Source organism: Anastrepha obliqua, chromosome 2 (assembly GCF_027943255.1).
Source record: "Anastrepha obliqua isolate idAnaObli1 chromosome 2, idAnaObli1_1.0, whole genome shotgun sequence".
NCBI classification, from domain to species: Eukaryota; Metazoa; Arthropoda; class Insecta; order Diptera; family Tephritidae; genus Anastrepha; species Anastrepha obliqua.
Window position 1 is genome coordinate 11189514 of NC_072893.1, and position 21380 is coordinate 11210893.

Here is a 21380-nt window from a genome sequence, read left to right on the forward strand (position 1 = left end):
TCACACCGGGCTACTACCATAAACGAATAAGCAATTACAGAAAATGCAGTTTGATATACAACGAACACGCACCCAAAGAGCAGTTTTTTGAAAAAATGTCCCTTTCATTTATAAGTAAAAAATACTAATAGTTATAGGAAATAGCTGATACCTTCAATTACTCCGGGGTGATAGTAAATACTTCATGGTTTTAAAGCAAGAAGCAGTAATCCAATCGGTTCAGAAATTTTCGATTTGTTGCAGTTTGAAAATTACTTTTATGACTTTTTAACACATTTTGGCTTAGGGTTAAGTTTTTTTTTCAATAAATTCGTGGAATATATGAAGGAAGAACCCTTCATAAGAGATCAGCTGAAAAAGAAAGAAAACCCTGTACAAATCGTTAAATTCTGGGCGTAGTTATTAGCGTACATACAAATATATTTTGAGCCTTTATTTTATAATTACCCAAAATTTAAATCTAAAAAATATATTTAATAATCAATTCCTTAATTTTTATTATCTTTCAGATCTCCAGCCATTGCAATGCTTAAGATGTTCACGCAATTATGACAAACGTTACATAAAAATTTTAAAATCTACAACTCCCTTAGTCTCCTCCCTAATTGAATATTTCAAATTAAAAATATTAATTTATCGCTAAGAAGCAACGAAGGTATATAAAAAGTAACGACAAAAGTACCAAGTTGCAAGATATATACATCTATTTATATATAGAGATATAAATATATATAAATAATCCCTTATAAGTCTTAAGAAAAAAATTTAATAAAAATCTACGTGAAATATCAACGAATATTGAGTTGTGAATTCCAAGCGTTAATTGCACCGTCATCACAATGGGCAAAAAGAGTTCAAAATTGAAACAGGATACCATCGATCGTCTGACGACTGATACATATTGTGAGTATAAGACATTTCATGTTGTAAAAAAACGAAAGTGTTTATGAAATTTTAATTTAATTTTAAATGGGGTAGTCTAGTAGAGAATTTTCAATTAAAATGTGAGCAACTATTATTTTTGATTTATTTTAACGGCTTTTAATAAACCCCAGATTTGCACACAATTTTAACCAAAAAATGTATAGAGACAAAAAGATGGCAATTCCAGACCGTCTTTAAAAAAAATAATAATAATAATTGGATAAGATATTCACTACAAAAAAAAGTATGTATATAAAACCATTTATCATCAAACCCATTTTTCGTGGTCAAATATTTTATCAGAATTTTGTTAGAGCAATGAACCGCAGTTTCTTGTTTTATAGTCCCTATACAACAGATAAAAAATCTCACCACACAAGAATCCAATCGGAGACATTTATGTTCAATTTAGCAACAAATGGATACATTTTTCAAACAAAATCGTTACTCGTGTGTGAATCGTGAAAAAATCGAATGAGTCACAGAAAGGACATAGGTTTTTTCCTCAAAACACCTCTGGTTTCGTGGGTATCTGAAAGCCAGGTGGTCTTTTATGAGACGATCTTTTCACGGCAGGATCACATTTGCAGGTTTGTAATTGCTTACTAAGAGGCGACGGCCATTAGAAACAGATATTTCTATTATTTAATCTTTTATGCTCACAGTGGGGGTTAAATACCCGACCAAGCACAGATTCATTTCATCGCGGCGGCTGCCAAATTGTTACTAAATAATTTAAGATACGCAATCAATTTTAGCTTCATTTCGTTGGTAATAAACATAAAGTCTGAAACTGTAAAATGAAATGAAGTGCATAATAATTTTCAAGATTTAATTTAGTTGAAAATTGCCGGTGAGCATTTCAGTAATTGTTTGCTGAAAATTTAAATGAAATTGGGAAAATTAAGCATTACCACAGCATTGCTTTGTGGTTTTAATGCAACCACTTAACGCCATGTCAAACGTTCAGTCGCTATTAATTACAGCTTATTTTATTGTAATTTACCATCAGGTGGATATAGGGATTTTGTAATTAAATAAAAATACAGCAGCAGTTGACCTGCATGTGAATAAATGTATGTACATAACATATGTACTTTAGGGTGCCTCATCAAAACAAGTGTGGAAGTTCCGACAGAAATATAAAATGTAATATATTTTGAGACTGGCGTCAAAGTATTTCGGAAAAATGATAAGATTTACGTAAATTTTCATTAAAAGTTTTTATTTTTCTATAAATATAAACACAAATTTTTGAAATTATTTTTTCTAAAAATAACCAAATATGAAGAAATAAAATAAACAATGAGAGATGAGTTAAAGATTTTAAGCTTAAAAAATTTGCATAGAAATGGTTAAAAATTCTGAATAACGAAATTAAGAGAATGAGATTTGCTATTTCTAATTCTCCAAGTAAAACCTCTTAGGCGTTGATGGACGAGCGAGAATGGAGAGTAAAATTTCAAGGCCATGCAACGTTTTGGGCATTTTCGTTCCGCGAGAGAGAAAAAAGATATAACGTAGAGGAAAAGGAGAGAGAGAGCTATACCTTATATATATCTTAGATACACTTTAAGGTATTTTTCCTGAGCTTTTCCTTGTGGTTGCTAATTTCTAGTGAGAAATAACACTGCCTACTTTTTGGCACTTGTTTGTTGGTGCAAACTTGTAGGAAATATGTTTTTGGTGCCTCCTTTTTGGCGTTATATTTCCTTGGAGCCTACTATTTGGGGCCTTTTTTAGATCCAAATTTTTTTGGCGTTTTTTTCGTGTCTACTTTTTGGCTCTTATTTCCGTTTCCTGGTTAGAAATCCGGCGTTGGATTTATTGGTATTGCCGTGCGGTAATTTGTGTCGTTGCTGCAGGCCTGGAATCGCTATGTATGTGCTGGTGACAAACGCTCCGAGTAGTGCTCGTTGTTGCCATGGTTTGTGCCCGGCGTTTACCTACACCGGTCGACCCGACTCCGTTTTTTGTAAATTTTGTCTATTTGTATTCTATGCAAATGTTGTGAATTTATTTAGATATATATTCTATCTCTCTCTCTCTCTCTCTCTCTCTCTCTCATTTTCTCTCGAGTCTCTCCCTCTTTCTTTGTCTGCCTTGAAAGTTTCACTTCTCTTCTGTGTACTACGCTACACGCACTTTTTTTTTAATAATTTTTTTTGTTTTTCAAAAGCAGACTTAAAGAAAACTTGAATATGCTACCAAATCCTGACTAATGAAGGCAATTAAGGTATCACTTGAAAGGAATTTTCTCAATTGTTCATTTTTTGGAACTTTTTTACGCTCAAATTTTGTTATTGTGTTTGCAAATATCATTATTTTTATTCCGTTGATACAATTTTGAGCATTTTTAGGCAAGTCTTTCAAGCGTTAAACTTTTCTATTATCTGTGGTTACTTAAAAAAAAAAATTGATAAATATTTTTTAAAATCATTTAAATAAAAACCAAAATTTTTTTTAATTATTTTTTTTTTTTTATTTAAAAAAATTGATTTTGGAGCTACTATCAAATTCATCTAGCTCACGTAATTCCCAATATATTTTCCCAATATGGTTTTGCGAAATGCCTAAAAATATTAAAAGATTTTTTAACCCCTATGAAAATATAGTCCCAATTTTTTTGCTGGTTTTGTATGGTGAGTGATGCATCCTAATGTCTATTTGCACAGGACATCTGCGACTGTTTGTTTTTGAACAGATTACATATGTTGATAATTTCTGTCATACTGCGATAGCAAAGAGTTTATTTAAAATCAATTTAAATGTAAAAATAATTATTTCGCTATTTCGTCGTAAAAACTGTCACAAAATGTTAAATAACCGAAAAACAAAAAAAAAAAAATAAGAAAAAACTTAAATGGAAATTCCCTAAAGTAATGCAGCGCAATTAGTGTGCAAGTGCTCTGATTACGTAAAGTGACTGTGTGTGTGCATCTCTGTATGTGTGCACAAATATATAAAATAAATACTGGTTATCATGGCAGTGGAGCTAATTGCATGAACTACCAAAAAAAAGTTCTTAATTTATGCTGCTATTTTTTACAATTTTTTTGTAGCCAAAATTAAGTGCAGGAAATGCTAAATGCAACTGTGCTTAACTGCAGCTGAAAAAAGTGCCATCGAAATTACTGCATAAATAAAAACAAATTAATTCCATCTCACTACTACCTTCAAATGCAATTATTTATGCAACAGACTCTTTTATGGCCAATGCCATTTGCAGCAGCCACTGCCAGCCAACGCCTGGTATTGAGCCGATGTGTCGAGCATACCACCACGTCAGTGCCTTCCGACAATCAATGGTGTGGAAGAAATTAGTGCAGTATAATTTGTATACCCGCGGCGCGCCGAATCGATAGAACGGAGCTACGCGCCAACTAGCAAGCGTACACACACACACACACTTACGAGTCTGCTCATAGTAATATTTCCCAAAATGTTGCAACATTTAAGTGCTACAACGCCCGAGCGAGCGCCACATTCCCTTTTTTCCAATTCACTTGCGGGCATTCGCTCGCATGTAATAATAATAATTTTCAATGACTTGTCAAGGCGCCCTTGAACGTGGCGGCGATGTTCAAAAATTGTTGAATTTCTTTTTCAATGCCATGAAAATATTCATATAAGTGCGCATTCATAAGTACTTATGCAAATGCACATTCTCGGCTCGAGTGCATAGGCATGCATGCATATGTTGTGTGTGTGTGTGTGGGTGCGCGTGGAAATGGCACTCATAATCGGCAAGTTCATTTAGAGGGCACGTTTCTTTGTTATTTTGAATTATATTTCACAAATAAAAAAAATATGCTCTGCATGGTGTAAGGAGGTGCTTGCGGATGTGTTACAACTAAGTAAATTTCTATGTTCAAGAAGAGTGTTGTTTGCGAACGCTTAGTTGGCACAGCGGGGCGTATACGTGACATTGGTGGTTGTAAATTGGAAAGAAAATAAATTGATTTGATAACAAAAGGAGGTGATTTTTCGATATAGGGGACATGTTATGCGGTGATTTAGGTTCAATATTTCATTTTGAAGCTTAAATTTTAGAAATATCGCTATAATAGTAAATATTTGTAACACAGACGCGGCGACTGAGTAGGGAGGCGTATATGTGTTAACGTTTTACTTGGTAAATGAGTTCTTCATTGAATATGTCTTTATTTTTCTTCTTTCAATTTATTCCATTAACTTATGCTCATTAGAATTACGCGGATAATAAAAAATGTTATATATCGTGTGCAAATGCTGAAAAAATGCTGAAACAAAATGTATTAAAATAAATAGATTAAATAAATAACAAAATAAAATAATAGAACTATTTCAAATATTCAAAAAAAAAAAAAAACAGAAAAGGAAAAAAATGAGATAAATAAATGAAATAAATAATAAAAGAACATAATGGAGCTATTTAAAAATTTCCAAGAAAAGAAAAGTTATTGAAGTAAATAAATTAAATAAATAATAAAAAAATAAATCCAAAAAATTCCAAAAAAAAAAATTATTAAATTAAATACAATAATTTAATTAAATAATAAATGAATAACAGAACTACTTGAAAAATTCTAAACAGAAAATCATTAAATTAAATAAAATAAGTAAACTGTAAAAAGCAATAAAACCATTTAAAAAATTTCAATAACAAAAACTATTAAATTAAATAAATAATAAAAAAATAATATAACTACTTGAAAAATACCACAAAAAACAAATTAAATTAAGTAAAGAACACTACAAAAATAATAAAACGATTGAAAAAATTCCAAAAAAATTTACTAAATTAAATAAATAATAAAAAAGAAAAAATAATAGAGCTATTTAGAAGATTCTAAAAAAAATATTAAATTAAAAAAATAGTAAAAATATAATAGAACTATTTAAAAAAATCAAAACAAAATTTTAAAATTTATTAAACTAAATAAATAATAAAAAATAATGGAACTATTAAAAAAATTCCAAAAAAAGTATTTAAAACTTATTAAATCAAATAAGTGAAATAAGAAATGAAAGGAAATGATAGAACTATTTAAAAGATTCCTAAAGTATATATTGTATTGTATATAACATTAAATAAATTATTAAAGAAAATAATCGAACTATTTAAAAATTCCAAATCAAAAACTTATTGAATTAAATAAATTAAATAAATAATAAAAAAGTAAAACAACAATATAAAAAATTCAAAAATAAATTTTTTATTTATTCTAATATTAAATTTAATAAATATTAAAAAAATTAGTAAAAAATTATTTTAATTTAAAATTATTTTATGTCAAGTGTTTGTAAAGGATAAAAACGCAAAAAAATCATATAAAAACTGTTTAATATACATATTAAAGTTCTTCCCTTGGCAATCGATATACGCAGCACTTATGATAAGTTCGCGAACTAAGATAGCTAATGAATGAAATTAAAGTACCTATTGTTTTATATGCATGGCGTTAATAACTATAGTAAAGCGGCTTATTGACAAGATTTGGCAACTTACTTGATTCTTATCTAAATTTAAAAGTTTTTTTTAGAGAAAATGTATTTCCTTCTCATAAAAATCCATCAAATCTAAGTTTCAACTTTTATACAAATTAGGGAAAAACAGAAAAGTCTCTTGAAAATTTCAAATTTTTTATTTAGAATTAAAACAATTTCGAGCAAGTGGTTTTATAGCATTTTTTTCTTTCATTTTGGTAATGCTACTAGGTTGTTCTATAAAATGCGGTTTGATAAGAAAATCACAATTTTATGGTTTGAAATACACTTTAGTATTCAGTATGGTCTCTCTGATCATCAAGGCACTTTGTGTTCCAAGGAGATTTTATTTTATGAATTCCATTTCCGAAGTGAAAATCTAGAAGGGTCGGAAAATATGCTTCCACAGCTGTTATGACCTCATCATTTGATGAAATTTACGCGTGACATTTTTTAGGTCTGGAAATAAATGGAAGTCGCAAGGGGTCAAATCCGGTGAATACGGTGGATGCTCTAACAATTTGAACTTTGATTCATGGATTTTAGCCATGGGAAAATGCTCAGTGACATGTTAAAAAATATTGTTCTTCTTTCAATAGCTGTGCCTTTTTTCATGCATTTTTTTTCCTTCAGCTGGTGTAATAGGTTACAATAGTATCCAGAATATATTGTTTTACCAGATTGCAAGTAGGTAGGTAGGTAGGTAAAATGGCAAGAGTACCACAGGCACACTTCAAATAGCACTTACGTGCCGTTTTGATACCATAATGTGGACCACTATCTGTGCAAAGAAAAAAACGTTTGGGAAGAGAAACCTTTTACAGCCATCCAGTGCTGTTGATGTAGTGGAGGAGAGAAAAGGGATCTAGGCTGAAGAATTTCCTCAAGTCATCCCCAAAGGACACACTAAGGAATCTCAAGCGCCTAGTCGCCAGAGCCGGACATTTTCAGATAAAGTGTTCAACAGTCTCTTTCTCTGCAAGATCCCCACAGCTTCTGCAATAGGGATTGTACGGAGTTCCAAGGTTCTCCGCATGAGTACCGATCGCTCAGTGGCCAGTGACCAGTTTGCAAGTAATCCACAAACGAAACTCTTTTCACATCCCAAAAAACTGATCCTGAACATCCTGGGCCATTTCTGGACACGAACTCGTTTCGGAGCCGCCTCTTCGGTTTAACACCACTCTCTAGCCCTCTGTTTTGATTTAGGATTGTGCTGATAGAACCAAGTCTCATCCATAGTGATGAATGGATGCACAACATCCACCTTATCCGTTTGAAAAAGCTCCAAAGTTGCTGAGAAAGTTGCGTCCGAAAGTAAAACACCTTGTTCCATTATTGGTGTATGCGGCACCCATTGGGCACACAGCTTTTGGAAACCCAATACTTCAGTCGGTTGGCATGAGAAAGAAACGACTAACGCGCTTTGTTAAACTCAGCCAAAATCGCGTAAGCGGTTATCGCTCCAATTAAAAAGAAGAAGAAGAATACTTCAGTCAAAATATTACTTGGCTAGTGTACCAATGAGTTGCCTCGGACTTCTACTAAGTCTTTTTCATTCAGTCAACGATTTTCCAACAAGATATCGTGTATTTTTTCTACGATTTCTGGTGTTTTCGCTGTCTTTGGATGTCCTTGACGTGGCTCGTCCTTAAAGATTATATGAGCCCATTTAAATTCAGCAGCCCATTTTTCTGCTGTACTAATTGATGACAAAAAGTCTTTATATACTTTCAACATTCGTTCATAAATTGTTTGCTTTTAAAACTTCCAAAAGTAAAAATTCTATCACCTGCATGATACTTGATTTTTTCCATTATAGAAAATATTGAGACACGTCGATACTAAATGACTGGTATGCAAAGAATTGACACATTGAAAAGAAACTTCACATTAGTTCATATGAAAACAGGAACAACATAGCAATGGCCCTTTTCGTCCCTTTTGAGGAAAAGATAATAAATAGTTAAACCAGAGGTATTTAAGGGATTGAAATGCAACACAAAAATATTTGCCAAAAAAATTACTCACAAGTGTCTTAAGGCACCAAATCTAAAACTCAACTTAAACGCCAAAAATAACACGTAATAGAAAATAGCGGTAACATAGGTACAATGGAATTGTATGACACAAATTTCTTCATTATACACTATACTCCATTTTTCAAAATATTTTCCGTACAAACCGTTTCCCCCCAACCAGAATTTAGTGCAATGAAAGCGCGGATAGATGAGCCATTGAAGGTGCTTTCTTTACGGTTCGTAGTTGAAGTCTAAGTCTGAACTCTGTTCTTAGTTTTTTCGTTGTAGTTGTAGTTGGGGTTTTTTCGTTTTTCTATTTCTCCTAAGCTCAAATTTTGATACTATCTCCAGTTTCACGTTCTTTATCTTAATCAATCTGGTCTAAAGCCGCTAAATTACTTTAAATTGAATTAAATAAGTTTCAAGCACTCAACTGCCAGTCACGCCACATGCTGGATGTGTATGCGTGACTTTCAGCCTAGAAACACCTGACCTCCTGCAAGTTGATTTAATTTAAGTGCTTAGCGCAATTATTTGAGTTGCAACACGCAAACCTGTAGAAATCTAAAAGAGGAGTGTTAAAACTAATTTAGTTTTGTTCATACATCATATCGCAAACATGGCGAGCTACAGCGAGAACATGCTAGGGAGCTAAAAACACGTGAGGTGCATTGCGTGAGCCTATGCATTTATGAACAAAAAGTGGTGTGGACATGCAAACGCAGCTATGATTACATACTTTCAAAAAAGGTAATATAAAGCAAGCGGAATTATAACTGAAACCAAATGAGTAGTAGATTATCATTGTTTTAGGACGCAGGCTTATCGATGGAAATTTACTTGCATTCTTATATGCAATTAATAAAATAAACACTTTTTGATTTTTTTGAATTAAATAAAAAAAATGCCTTTATAATTGTTTAGAAAGTGGAAACAATTTTAAAAATAATTTCAATTTAAATATTAGCTTGGTGAAAAAGAAATTCTTTATTTATGCGTAAATGGCTTAAAACTGTTTTACGGCTCCGGGGCGATGCTACGACTACGAACATTTCGGTCAACTTTATATTAATTATTTCTGTGATTTTATCGACATTACCCTACCATCAAAAATGCCTCAATGAAGTTGATGCAACCAAAATTGCATGAATTGGCTATTATAGTATCGGCAGCATAAACACCATTCACAATTTCAGCGGCCTGACTTTCATTTTTGATTTTACCAAAGAAAAACTGTAAGATGTACCGAATTTTCGCTTTGTGGACTTCCATTGCCGACACCCTGTATCCCAGAACTGATCGAAAAAAGAACGGAAAAAGAGGGAAATAATTTTTTTTAGTGTGAAATGGCACCTTGACAACAAGCATAAACTATAAGTTTGCATATCTATATTTTACGAGATATCGATCACTACAGCCATCTACCCAGAAAATAAGGGATTTTTTCCCCCAAACTAATATATACATATACATACATACTCGGTTGAAGAATAATGTCAGCGAAAGATCACTTTTTATTTATTAAAATATTAACTGTACAAGATTAACTATATAATTAATTTTTTTATTATGAAAATATAGTTCATTCTTTAACAAATACCACATAAATCCAAGTTCCAAACTTTGTTCTCAGAAATTCTCATCAGAATTTCAAAAGTACAAGTTTTTAGTCAGAAATCGAAAAGAGTTGGTTCGCAGGTTTATATCCCACTAAATTTTAGTATAACAAAGTGTGGGTTGGTAAATTTCTCGAAATTCTTCTTGATTTTTCATAATTTGTTCCCCTCACGATGTTGAGTATTCTTCAGATACAAAATAAAAATGGGGTTCACTCGTTGTAATTGAGATTAATTTGGAAATATGGTCAAAACGGAACAATATGTGGTTTCCTTACCCCTAAACCCACACACTTTATGATACAATAACACAGACATTTTGATACTTAGTGTTCGGCACAACATGGCGTATACGTAATATTTGGTATTCGCAAATGCAACAAACAGAAATGCATAATTGCAAAACTAACGAAGTAAACTACGCCACTGCAGACATGATATTATTATCTTTTACAAATCTTGTTTATTTCTTCTATTTAAAAGCTTCTCACAAAAACCATTTGCCGTTCGGAGTCAGCTTAAAACTGTATATATCATATATATAATTGGCGCGTACACCCTTTTTGGGTGTTTGACCAGTTCCTTCTCCTATTTGTGGTGTGCGTCTTGATGTTGTTCCACAAATGGAGGGACCTACAGTTTTAATCCGATTCCGAACGGCAGATATTTTTTATGAGGAGCTTTTTCATGACAGAAATACTCTCGGAAGTTTGCCATTGCCTGCCGAGGGGCGCCCGCTATTAGAAAAATGTTTTTCTTAATTTTGGTGTTTCACCGAGATTCGAACCTACGTTCTCTCTGAATTCCGAATGGTAATCACGCATCAACCCATTCGTCTACGGCGGCCGCAGCTTAAAACTGTAGGTCCCTTTATTTGTGGAACAACATCAAGACGCACATCACAAATACCGTCTTTTTTCGAAAATAAGACACTGTCTTACTTTCTGTTTAGTCCAAAATACGCGCTAGTGCTTATTTTCGGGAGAGGGGAAAAAATTATGTTTATTTATATATTTGTATTTAATATTTATTTTACACAGAATACGGAAATTTAAATTTATTCAATTACAGTCATGTCACCTTCTTCTAGAACATCGTCATAAATGTTCTGAATTATATTCTGACTTGCTTCCAAATGCTTTTCCTTTTGAATCCTTGGGCCGAATCTCTCATGTCTTGCGATATAGCTGTCGTTAAATGAACACCTCTTGTCTAAGTAGCCTGTTCGTAGTGCATTGGAAACATCACTATCAGTTATTTTTTCCCATGAATTTTTTACCCAATTCACAATTTCTTGTAAGCCTGGTTTTACAAAATTACCTCGATTTCTCAAGATTCTATTTTCAATATATTTATTGACTTCCATCCGCAAATGCTACTTGAATGACTTGTTTATTGCAATGTCAAGTATCTCGATGTAACCAGTAATTCCTGTCGGAATCATTATTTGATCAATCTTCCTCTCAACAAGAAGGTCTTTCGTGTCTTTAACGCGGTGAGTACTGGCTAAGTCCCAAACTAGTAAACCTCTATTATGACCAGTCAACAGCGGTGGCAGCAATCCACTAAATCAAACCAACTCTCTTTCTTCTAATTGCTTGGGTGCACCAGGCTTTTTCACTTTCAATCATATAAATTCCTGAAACACGTTGAATCCGGTAATTTTTACCTTTAGTGACTAAAAATGGCGATATTTTCTTGCCATCTATACGAATCACCAAAATGCAGGTAAACTGGCATTTTCGTAACCGGTAGAATGAACGCAAAGTGACGAAGAAGTCTTGTGCCGAACTGGAGCGCCTTGGGCTAGAAATACCGCGGCCTCATCCACAGCAATCATGTTGGAGAGTTGGTATTTCAAAAAATCGATGCCATCAACAAAAAGCTTAAACGCATGTGCACGTTTAACAACTTCATTGTCTTTCAGCTTAAACAATGTTGTTGTTCTCCTTAGAGACAGTTCATATCGTTTAAGGAAGTTGTCCAACCAGTGTGACGATGATTTAAATTCGTCTGTGGATATATAAATGCGATTGCTGTTTCAAGGGCAATATTTTGAATATTAGCCCTGCGCACAACCAAAGCCATTGCTCTATGTTTGCAATCCTTTCCCAGATGCAATCTTCCAACTCAGAAAATGACGGCTGCCGGCCTGATCCAACTCTTGGTTTTTTCTCATTTTTTTGGTTCACCAGTTGATACAGGTAATCGTAGTCTATGCACCATTTACGATCCGTACGGAGATCCAGCATCTTCTATTTACAGAATGTTACCAGATTTACACGCCGGGAGTCTTCCCCGATTTCCTTTTTGTACTCGACGGAATAGTTTCTTTTCTTTTGGTTTGCACTCATTTTAACTGAGCTTAAAAATTATTCACTTTATTTTGAAATAAAATTACGTATGAGGAAATAATGATACTTACAAGACTGAAATGAGTGAGCGATGTATATCTGCACTGTCGCTCAATATAGACTGCTGCCTTATGTTATATTTTGAAGATAAATTCCAAGAATTAATTTGAAACGAACTGTAGAGGTAAAGAATTAATTTCTCAGAATATTTTGTTTCATTCGTTTCTCTAAAATACCAGTATTATGAAAACTAAAGGTATTATTGCTTATACTTAATAAATAAAAAACATTTTTAACGAATTATTTTTGCCTCCTCATTTTAACTAGAGCTTAGTTTCGGAGGATGTCTTACTTTCGGCTAATTTTTATTTACTTTAAATAGATAGAAAATGAAAGCCTCCCCCAAGCGCCAAGAATAGGGCAGACCAACAGAGTTCTTTGAATGAAAACAAATTTATGAAAAACACACAAATTCACTAACATAGAATTGTAGTTATGTTCGCAGCTGTTCAAGCTTGCTGTGCAATATTTTTTTATCAGCCATCTATCGAAAATGGTAGCAGCAAAGTAGTACACTGAGTTCTTTCTCACAATTCCAGTACAAAAAAAAAATTGTCATACATTTAACATGAAATTCAATTTAATGTGAAGAAACCTGCAAAAACGGTTTTATGTCTTCATTTATTTTATGTTCCGTACAAATTGTTGCTCATTATTTTTTAATACTTAAGCGTAAGTTGCACAATTTATTTCATTAGAAAGCAGTAAGTAAATGTTATTTAATATAAATAGAAGTACGTAACTCCATATGCGGCCACCGCAGCTAAATGTGTTGGTGAGTGATTACCATGGGGCAAGAATAAAAAAAAAAATGTTTCTAAAGCAATCAATTGTCGGAAGTAGTTGCAAGCCGTTGAGTATTTTTCTGCCATAAAAAGTTCCTCTTAGAAAAAGCCATCTGCCATTCGGGGGCGGTATAAGAGTGTAGGGCCATCCACATGTGAAAAAATATTAATAGTCCCAAGTAGTAAGAGGATCATGGCCAAATACCCAACATTTAAACCAGTCTTTTTATTTTTAGATTTTACACTAAACTCTTAACTCAATACAAGCTCATTACGAGGGACATATTCAGTATTTATTAAATTCCAAGCATTTGTGGCTGTCATGTTGATTGTTGTGGAAGCTGATTGAGGTAATCGCTAGATTAAGTCTTTTTGGACATTCACATTCGTATGATATTTGCATTGAATGTTCTTTCGCTTTTGTCAACTGACAATGTTCTTTGAATTGTTTTCTGCATTTGTTATAATCAGCATTTGAAGCTAAGCCAAGCCGAAAAACCCTTTTGCTGAACATCTATTCCATATCCCGTTTTTGCGATTTGTTAAGATTGACGAGTCTCTGTATTTGAGCATTACATAAATGACTGTCCATATATTTATAATAGTAATGCGGCGAAAGTAGAGGGCGTTTCAAGAGGAATGTGCATTAAAAAGAATAAAGAAGAAAAATATTGTTGAAATAACGAAAAATTAAAAAAAAAAAATTTTTTTATAATTTTTTTAATAATTTTTTTTTTACTTTGTGTCGTTAATTATGACACAACATAAAACTAGTTATGAAATAAACAGATTTGAATTTTGACACTGCTTATTGGCGTACATTCGGGATATCTAATTTTTTTCTTTGTCGCATAAATTTTCTTACAGTTGTTCCATATTGTTGAAACCACAAATTAGGATACTGCTCCGCCATTGGCCACAAACAGTTTTCAATCAATGTTCTGTAAGAAGCTCCTGAAATCCTTTGTTCAAAGTTTATAATAGGAAAATATCAAAAATTGATCTTTATTGTAGCCCTCCAAAAAAGGGTTCGTAAAAATCATGTTTGTTTTTTACTAAGCTTTTATTAGATTTTGCGAGCTGTTCGCGGCGTTCGGTCAAAGCTTGAATTTGCAGATTTTATGTGTATCGCGATTTCTATATGAAATAGCTTCAATGTGTTAAAGAGCCCTTTTTCGTTTTGTTATAATTTTTTTGAAGCTCGAAGTTCCGATTCTCTCGTAAAACGCTAGATGATTACAAATAGTTTAGTAGAATTCAGAAGGCGCTGAATATTATAGTATGACCTCGATGGCCATATTCGTAATGACTATTAAAAGAGATAACTTTTTTCTCAAATTGTAAAATTCATTGTTAGATGTTTTGTGTGCCATGTGGCATAGGTCTTCTGTAACCACATACCGCCGGTATCTAAATATTTTAATCAGTTTAGGCAAGAACAATTTAATGATCAGTTAGGTGTTATGGCGGCGTAGACCGGGTGCTAGTGAATTGGATTCGTTCGATGTTGGTGCTGTGCGAATGCGCTATGGGTAAACCCCACCAAGACTGGCATTGTGTCCTTCACCAGAAGGAGGAAGCTTGACTCTCGTTCTGCCTAAGCTAAAAAAAGTTACAATCCAGCTATCCAGAGAAATTAAATATCTTGTAGTAATCCTCGATAGTAAACTCCTTTGGAAGTCACACGTTGAAACAAAGACATTCAAAGCACTGACAGCCTTCTGGCAGTGCAAAGGTCCTATGGATCTACACGGCTATGATAAGACCTATTATCAGCTATGCATCAGTGGTCTGGATGAGTAGACTCCCTCTCGTTGGAGTCAGGAGGACCTTGGGAATTGGTACGGCCTCTGTTCGGCATTGGACAATAGGGTAGGCATGGACTTTGATCCAACTATCCTCGCGATGACCCTTGACTTCATGCCATCCAGAGTCGTGCTTGACAAGAGATACAGTGTGGTGCTGCCAGAGGCTCAACTGTGGTCAAATTCAGAAAATCAGCCTAACACACATTGTTTTCGCATTTTCACGGATGTCTCTTTGGTCTTTGTGTTAAGAAGAGACCATCTTGGCTCCTTAGCATCACAAGATCTACTCAGATTTCTTCGAAAGTCGGGGGTATTTAAAGGAAATTAAAAGGGATATCCGAGTGCAGTTCAATGGACTTAATTGTGTCTGAGTGCTATACTTACTAGTCTGTCGTGATCACGGTAATGTTAAGCTCATTTCCAACTGAGTACGATTCCTCTAGTACAAAAATCTTTACATAAAGTGATTGTCTTCGAATTTCATGTTCGTTAATTTGAGAGAGTATATACTTTATGTTTTTATCCAAAGACGGTACATCGAAAATCGTACACTTTGCGAGAAAATGTGATGAAAAATTCGAAAATTTGGTTTATCAATTGTGAAGTCAAACTCTTTCTTCATCTGTAACATCTATCATTTTGTATACAAACTTCTTAATTTCAATTTCGATCGCCAAGTTCGTAAGCTGGTCTAAATTATGGGAATAAAAAAACTGGTTATTGAACTACTTCTATCATTAATATTGCCTTTAAGAGTCCTTAATAAAATATAAATGGCAGATATTTTTGTGTAACATTTTAACTCAATATCTCTTACCATATTTTTAAAAATCTTCAACATATTATTTTCGAAGTATCGAAAAGGGGTTAAAATGTGTCAACAAAAATGTTTTTTAGAAAATTTCAGTGGAGGTCTTCTCAGAACAATGTGCGAAAACGGACGCTGCTCTGAAAAAATTAGCAGCCTCCGGGGATTACTTTAGGTAGCGTTGGAACAAAGGATATAAAGGAAAGATAGAAATGAGGAGGTATCTACTAGAGTTGAGCTTAGGCCCACATAAGTTATAGACCTATGAATACTAAACTCGGGGTTCCAAATAAGATATCGAATGCTTACTTATGGGCTTGAAGGTTTGAAGGAAAAAATTCGGTCTAATAGCCGCATAGCAAATAAACGTCCAAGGAAGCCGTAGACGAACAGCGAGCATCTGAAGACGGCTGCTAGAGTCAGAAACCCATGCACGTTAGCAGGAATGAAGTGAAGAGATTAGCGCAAGACAGACGCGAATAGAAGAAATTCGTCTGGCTCTATTTTGTGACTATAACTCTAAGAATTTGTGATGTTGATGCAGGAAAGTCCGTTTTAGATCTTCAGCCAGTTTAGATACTAAATATTCACCAAGACCAGGGGGTTAGGGGAATAAACTAGCGTTTGACAACGATAAATTCAGACGAATGGAAAAATCTAGGCAACAGAGAACAATAGCATTAAGAAAAACACTGAATATAATAGGACACAGGATTGAGTCTTAAGCAACCCCAGCAAAGATTTTATTGCTACCTGACAATTTATGTACCCACAGCACTTCACAGCTGATAAGTATAGGGAGCTCTCCAAAAATTTAGCTGATATTAAATCAAATTATGGGCTTAGAAATAAATGAAGCCAAAACTAAAGCGTTTTTTTCAACTTCTTCGGACTTTGTCAACCACAATGTGGGCTATATGCTCAAAATCGGTGATTGTATAATAGTTTTAAAGTAGTGAAGGAATTTAAGTTATTACGAATAAACATTGATTAAAATAAATAATTGGCGCTTACACTTTTGTTAGGTGTTTGGCCAAGCTCCTCTTCCTATTTGTGGTGCGCGTCTTGATGTTGTTCCACAAATGGAGGGACCTACAGTTTTAAGCCGACTCCAAATGGAAAATGGTTTTAATGAGTAACTTCGAAAGGAAAGTTTTGCTAAAAATTTGTGATGCTTTATGTGGTAAAGACTAATGGCGGAAACGCTACAACAATAAACTCGAAAAACTGTATGTGCATCCATCTGTAATGGCCACAATAATAATGAACAGGCCAAAATGGTCATGGCTCCATGTCTGACGGGCGAATACCGACTACCCACTCCAACAAATACTTTTTGGAAAGTGCCAAACTTATGGAAGAAGGGATCGCCCAGCGCTCAGATAGATTGACGGTGTGGATGAAGCAGATGAAGATGTAGAACGAAAACTACGAAACCGAGACGATTGGAGGCATATGCTTCAGCAGGGGAAGATACGACCAGGGGTGTCCAGCCAACAAAGATGATGATAAATCAAAATTTAAATAACGCTTAATGGAACGTTAGAAAACGTGAAAGAGTACATGGGAGTATTATCTTTTGAAGAGTACGCAACATTTTTACTTTTCTCATTCTTTTAAAAGACTGAACTTTCTTTCATGACTTACTTGGACTAAGTGCGGAATCCATAGAAATTTCATGGATATTAGTTTAATAAAATAGCAGTTAAAAGCTGGGAGCTCCCTTTGAGGCACCCTTTTTCAGCCTCAATCTGCACTACATAGAGTTTGTCATGCCAGTAAGCACATACACATACACTCACAAACATATTCGAAATATGTCAAACTATTTGGTCCAATGTGTTGAATGTCTTTTGTGCAGACATGAAATAAATTGGAAAATGTCTTAGAAGCAAACTTGCAGACAAATCGTGCTTTTCGCAGCCTTAAGCGCACTTGCACATCGAAATGACTGTGTGTCTCTCAATATTTTTGATAAATTCTTTCGCCAAAGTGCTGACATGCAACCACCCTAGTCGTAGATATACTCGTGCATCTTCTTTAATTTTATTTCACAGATAAATATAATTGCATGTCGCTTAAAAGTGTACCACTGCGGCAAAGACTTGCGAGCGTTTGGCATTTCGAAAGACTGCAACTGCAGTAAACGGGGGAAGAGAAATTATTTATGGGGCAAGATAAGGAGTAAGAAATATGGCAATCATATGAAGTGGATTACGGATTATGAACGTTACTTGGATAATAGTGATAATATTGCATGTGCACTAAGTAAATGTTGTTGGAAGAGAAATACATTTTATTTGAGTGGTTTGTGAACGTTATGATATTAAAGGAAGAATAGTGAGTGCTGTGCCACCTACTAAAGTTGTAAAAATCTGAAGTGAATTAGGGTATTTGAAATTTATTATTTCTAACTAAAAAAACCGCAACGCGTATAAAAATATTGATGTAAGCTTCATAATTAGTTGCATAAAAATCAGCGAAAGTTTGATATTCTTGCTGAATTAACTCCTAAGGTCTCAATGGGACTTGACGCTACTGATGTTCAGGTTTGTCAAACGTTTCAACACTGAACTGAACAATAAAACACTTGGAGAGAGTTATCCAAAAATCAACACGATAAACCGGAATCTTATAAATGGTAAATGGACGAATCCCTCACCGAGGAAGGTGCAGGAGCAAGTGTCTGCGGATCTGCATAAAAGATACTCGGAAGCGCTAGGCAAGAATACAAATATACTTTAAGCGGGAACCTACGCAATAGCCCGAGTTGCTCACTTTAACAATGAACGCAACTATAACTACAGAAGCATATCTACCTCAACCGGTAGCCAGGCAGCAATCAAGGCTCTCAACTCCCTCCAGGTTACATCAAACCTGAAGCTGAGACGTTTTGATCAGTTGAATATCTTAGTCCAGGACAACCAGATACGTATCCTCTGGGATTTAGGACACATAAAAATTACTGGGAACGAAATGGTAGGTAAATTAGCCAAAAAAGAGGCGGTTTTCCTATTTATAAGTTCAGGGTCATTTGTGTCCTAGAAAAGGGTAACTTCTTCTCTATTATTCAGAAAGTAGAGGAAAGACAAAGAAGGTCATTTTGGTACAATATACCGGGTTTATCGTAAGTAGTGGTAGGTAGCTTTAACCTAAACTGATTTAAGAAAATATTGCTTGGAGTTAAATGAAAATAATTTAATAACCATCACAGGAATTCTCAAGAGGCATTATGGAGTTATCAACTCACTAACTTGAGAATATACTCCAACTTAGTTTGCAGTGGCTGTGTAGAAATGATTGACGGAACGAAAATGAGGCTAGCAATTTGACCCCTTGTAGGTTCCGTAGGAAGGAAGACGAAACCGCTAAAAATGTGCCCAGCACTGATATCTAAGCGGCGCAAGCACTTGGGTAAACATATTTTACCAGTGTCGAAAATAAAACTCAATGAAAGAGGATAAATACTAAAATTTTTTGCGGAAGTTGGGCTGAGAGAAATACTCTGAATCTATGAAAACGGCACAATAGATCTTTCTGGTCGTAGCGCTAGCCCCTCAAAATAATAAAAATAGTATACTTCGTATTGATCATTCGAGATCTTTCCTGATGCCGCGATATTAGAAGAAAATTCGATAATAAATTTATGTAGGGTGAACAAAAAATCAATCAAATATTTTTGCAAGGGATAACTTTAGATATCTTCGCCTTACGTTATGCGTATATGTAAGTGCGATATGGGTTGTGCTAGATAGTGCTGGAAAGGTAATATTTCTTATTCAAAAGATTTTCTGACGCGGTTTTTTATTTGCTTGACTTAGTGTTGTTGGAGCGCTTGTTAAATTTTGTACTCTAGCGTAGAAAAAAAACGCCACATTTTACAATTTTTTTTTTCGATGAAGCTCAAAGTGCAATACAGCCGGCGGAAAATGTGAATAGTGTACATAGTTCTGCCACTGTAAGAGCAAATCATGCCCAATTTTGTACTCCATTCCGGGAAGGAAAGAAGCAAACTCTCAAAAATGGCTAACTTTGGCCACTAGTAGGTAGGTAGGTAGGCGTAGTGATTGTCAATTGACACGCTTAGGCCTGCTGTAGGCCCATTGTGATACCACCAGGGCTGTCCCGCCTCCTCGCTCTACATTGTCCTCATTGAACCAACCTGTGGCTTTAATATAAAGGGTTCGCCATATAACTTTACGGAATTAAAAATGCTATAAAAAGAAAGTACTCAATATTTTTCCAAACTGTTTTTTTATTTTGAAGTACAATCCTTCCGGTTAATGATGGAACACAACTTCATTCATATGGCTGCCTCGGCTAGCCATGCACCATCCCATACGATCGGCCCAATTTTTCAACACATATGACATCGCGTATGTTGGTCTTCAGTGCATCATTTTTGTTGCTTGTTTTTTGGCATAACTCTGGTCTTTGACGGCATCCCAAAGATAATAATCCAACGGCGCCAAATCGCAGCTCCGAGGCGGCCAAACGATATCAGAATTTCGGCTGATAATGCGATCTTCGAAGGCAGTGCGCAAAAGATTGATCGTAGCATTCGCTGTGTGGCAAGTAGCGCCATATTGTGGGAACCAAATGCCACCAATATCCTTCTCTTCAATTTCTCGGAACAAAAATTCGTTCAACATGGCCCGGTAACGCTCTCCATTGACGGTTACGGCCACTCCTCGCTCATTTTCGAAGACAAATGTACCAATGATGCCTCTCGACCAAAATCCGCACCAAACATTGACTCGTTGTGAATGCATCGGCTTTTCTTCGAGTGCGTGCGGGTTTCCTGAGCCCCAAATGGGGCAATTTTGGTTGTTAACATACCCGCCGAGATGGAAATGAGCTTCATCCGAAAAGATGATTTTTCGGTAAAAGTCTTCATCTTCTTCAAGTCGATCCCAAGCCCATGAAGCGAAGCGAAAACGCATTGGGTGGTCGGTCCTTTGAGCGTATACACAACCATTTTCGTTCAGCGGAAGAATAAAACTAATTTTTTGTCCAATCAGATGACAGCTAAGTGTTACCATTCTTCAAGTAATACCCAGTTCAAATCCGTAACGATAGATGGCGGGCCCTGTATCTAACAAGGCTTGTTATTTTTAAATCGGCTGCTTATGCCAAGTTATTCAAGGAACTTCTTCCTAAAATATTGAACCTTCTTCTATTCAGAGCCATCATCTATCACAGAAAGTCTTCTATAGCCTCTTCTTCTTCAATTCGTTACAGCTTTTGAAATAATATAACGGTGCTCCCAATCTACTGGCATGCCAGCCAATCAGGCAATGCCCTGTTAGGTCCTCAAGAATATTTCTCATGTCCTTCCTGTTCAGTTTCAACAGTCAGCTTGTTCAGCCCATGTTCCATTCTGGCCACATCATTCTATTTAATTGTTGCACATCATGGATTGGCCACTAGTAAAATAATTGTGCGTGATGATGAATCACCAGTCTAGGCCACAGGCATAAAGATAGTAACTCGTCTGAAGCTGCGGAACTGGCAACAAGTGTTTATCACTTGTTA

At 34.8% G+C, this 21380-nt stretch overlaps 1 protein-coding gene across 1 annotated transcript in view; it reads left to right on the plus strand.

Annotated features, from left to right (window-relative positions):
• The first annotated feature begins 830 nt into the window (after positions 1–830).
• LOC129238789 (frequenin-1) overlaps positions 831–21380 on the plus strand; it is a 109627-nt gene continuing 89077 nt past the window's right edge. The window contains exon 1 of the mRNA XM_054873968.1: positions 831–903. Within this exon, the coding sequence (XP_054729943.1) occupies positions 840–903 (64 nt within the window). The 5' untranslated portion in view covers positions 831–839. The remainder of the gene's footprint in view (positions 904–21380) is intronic.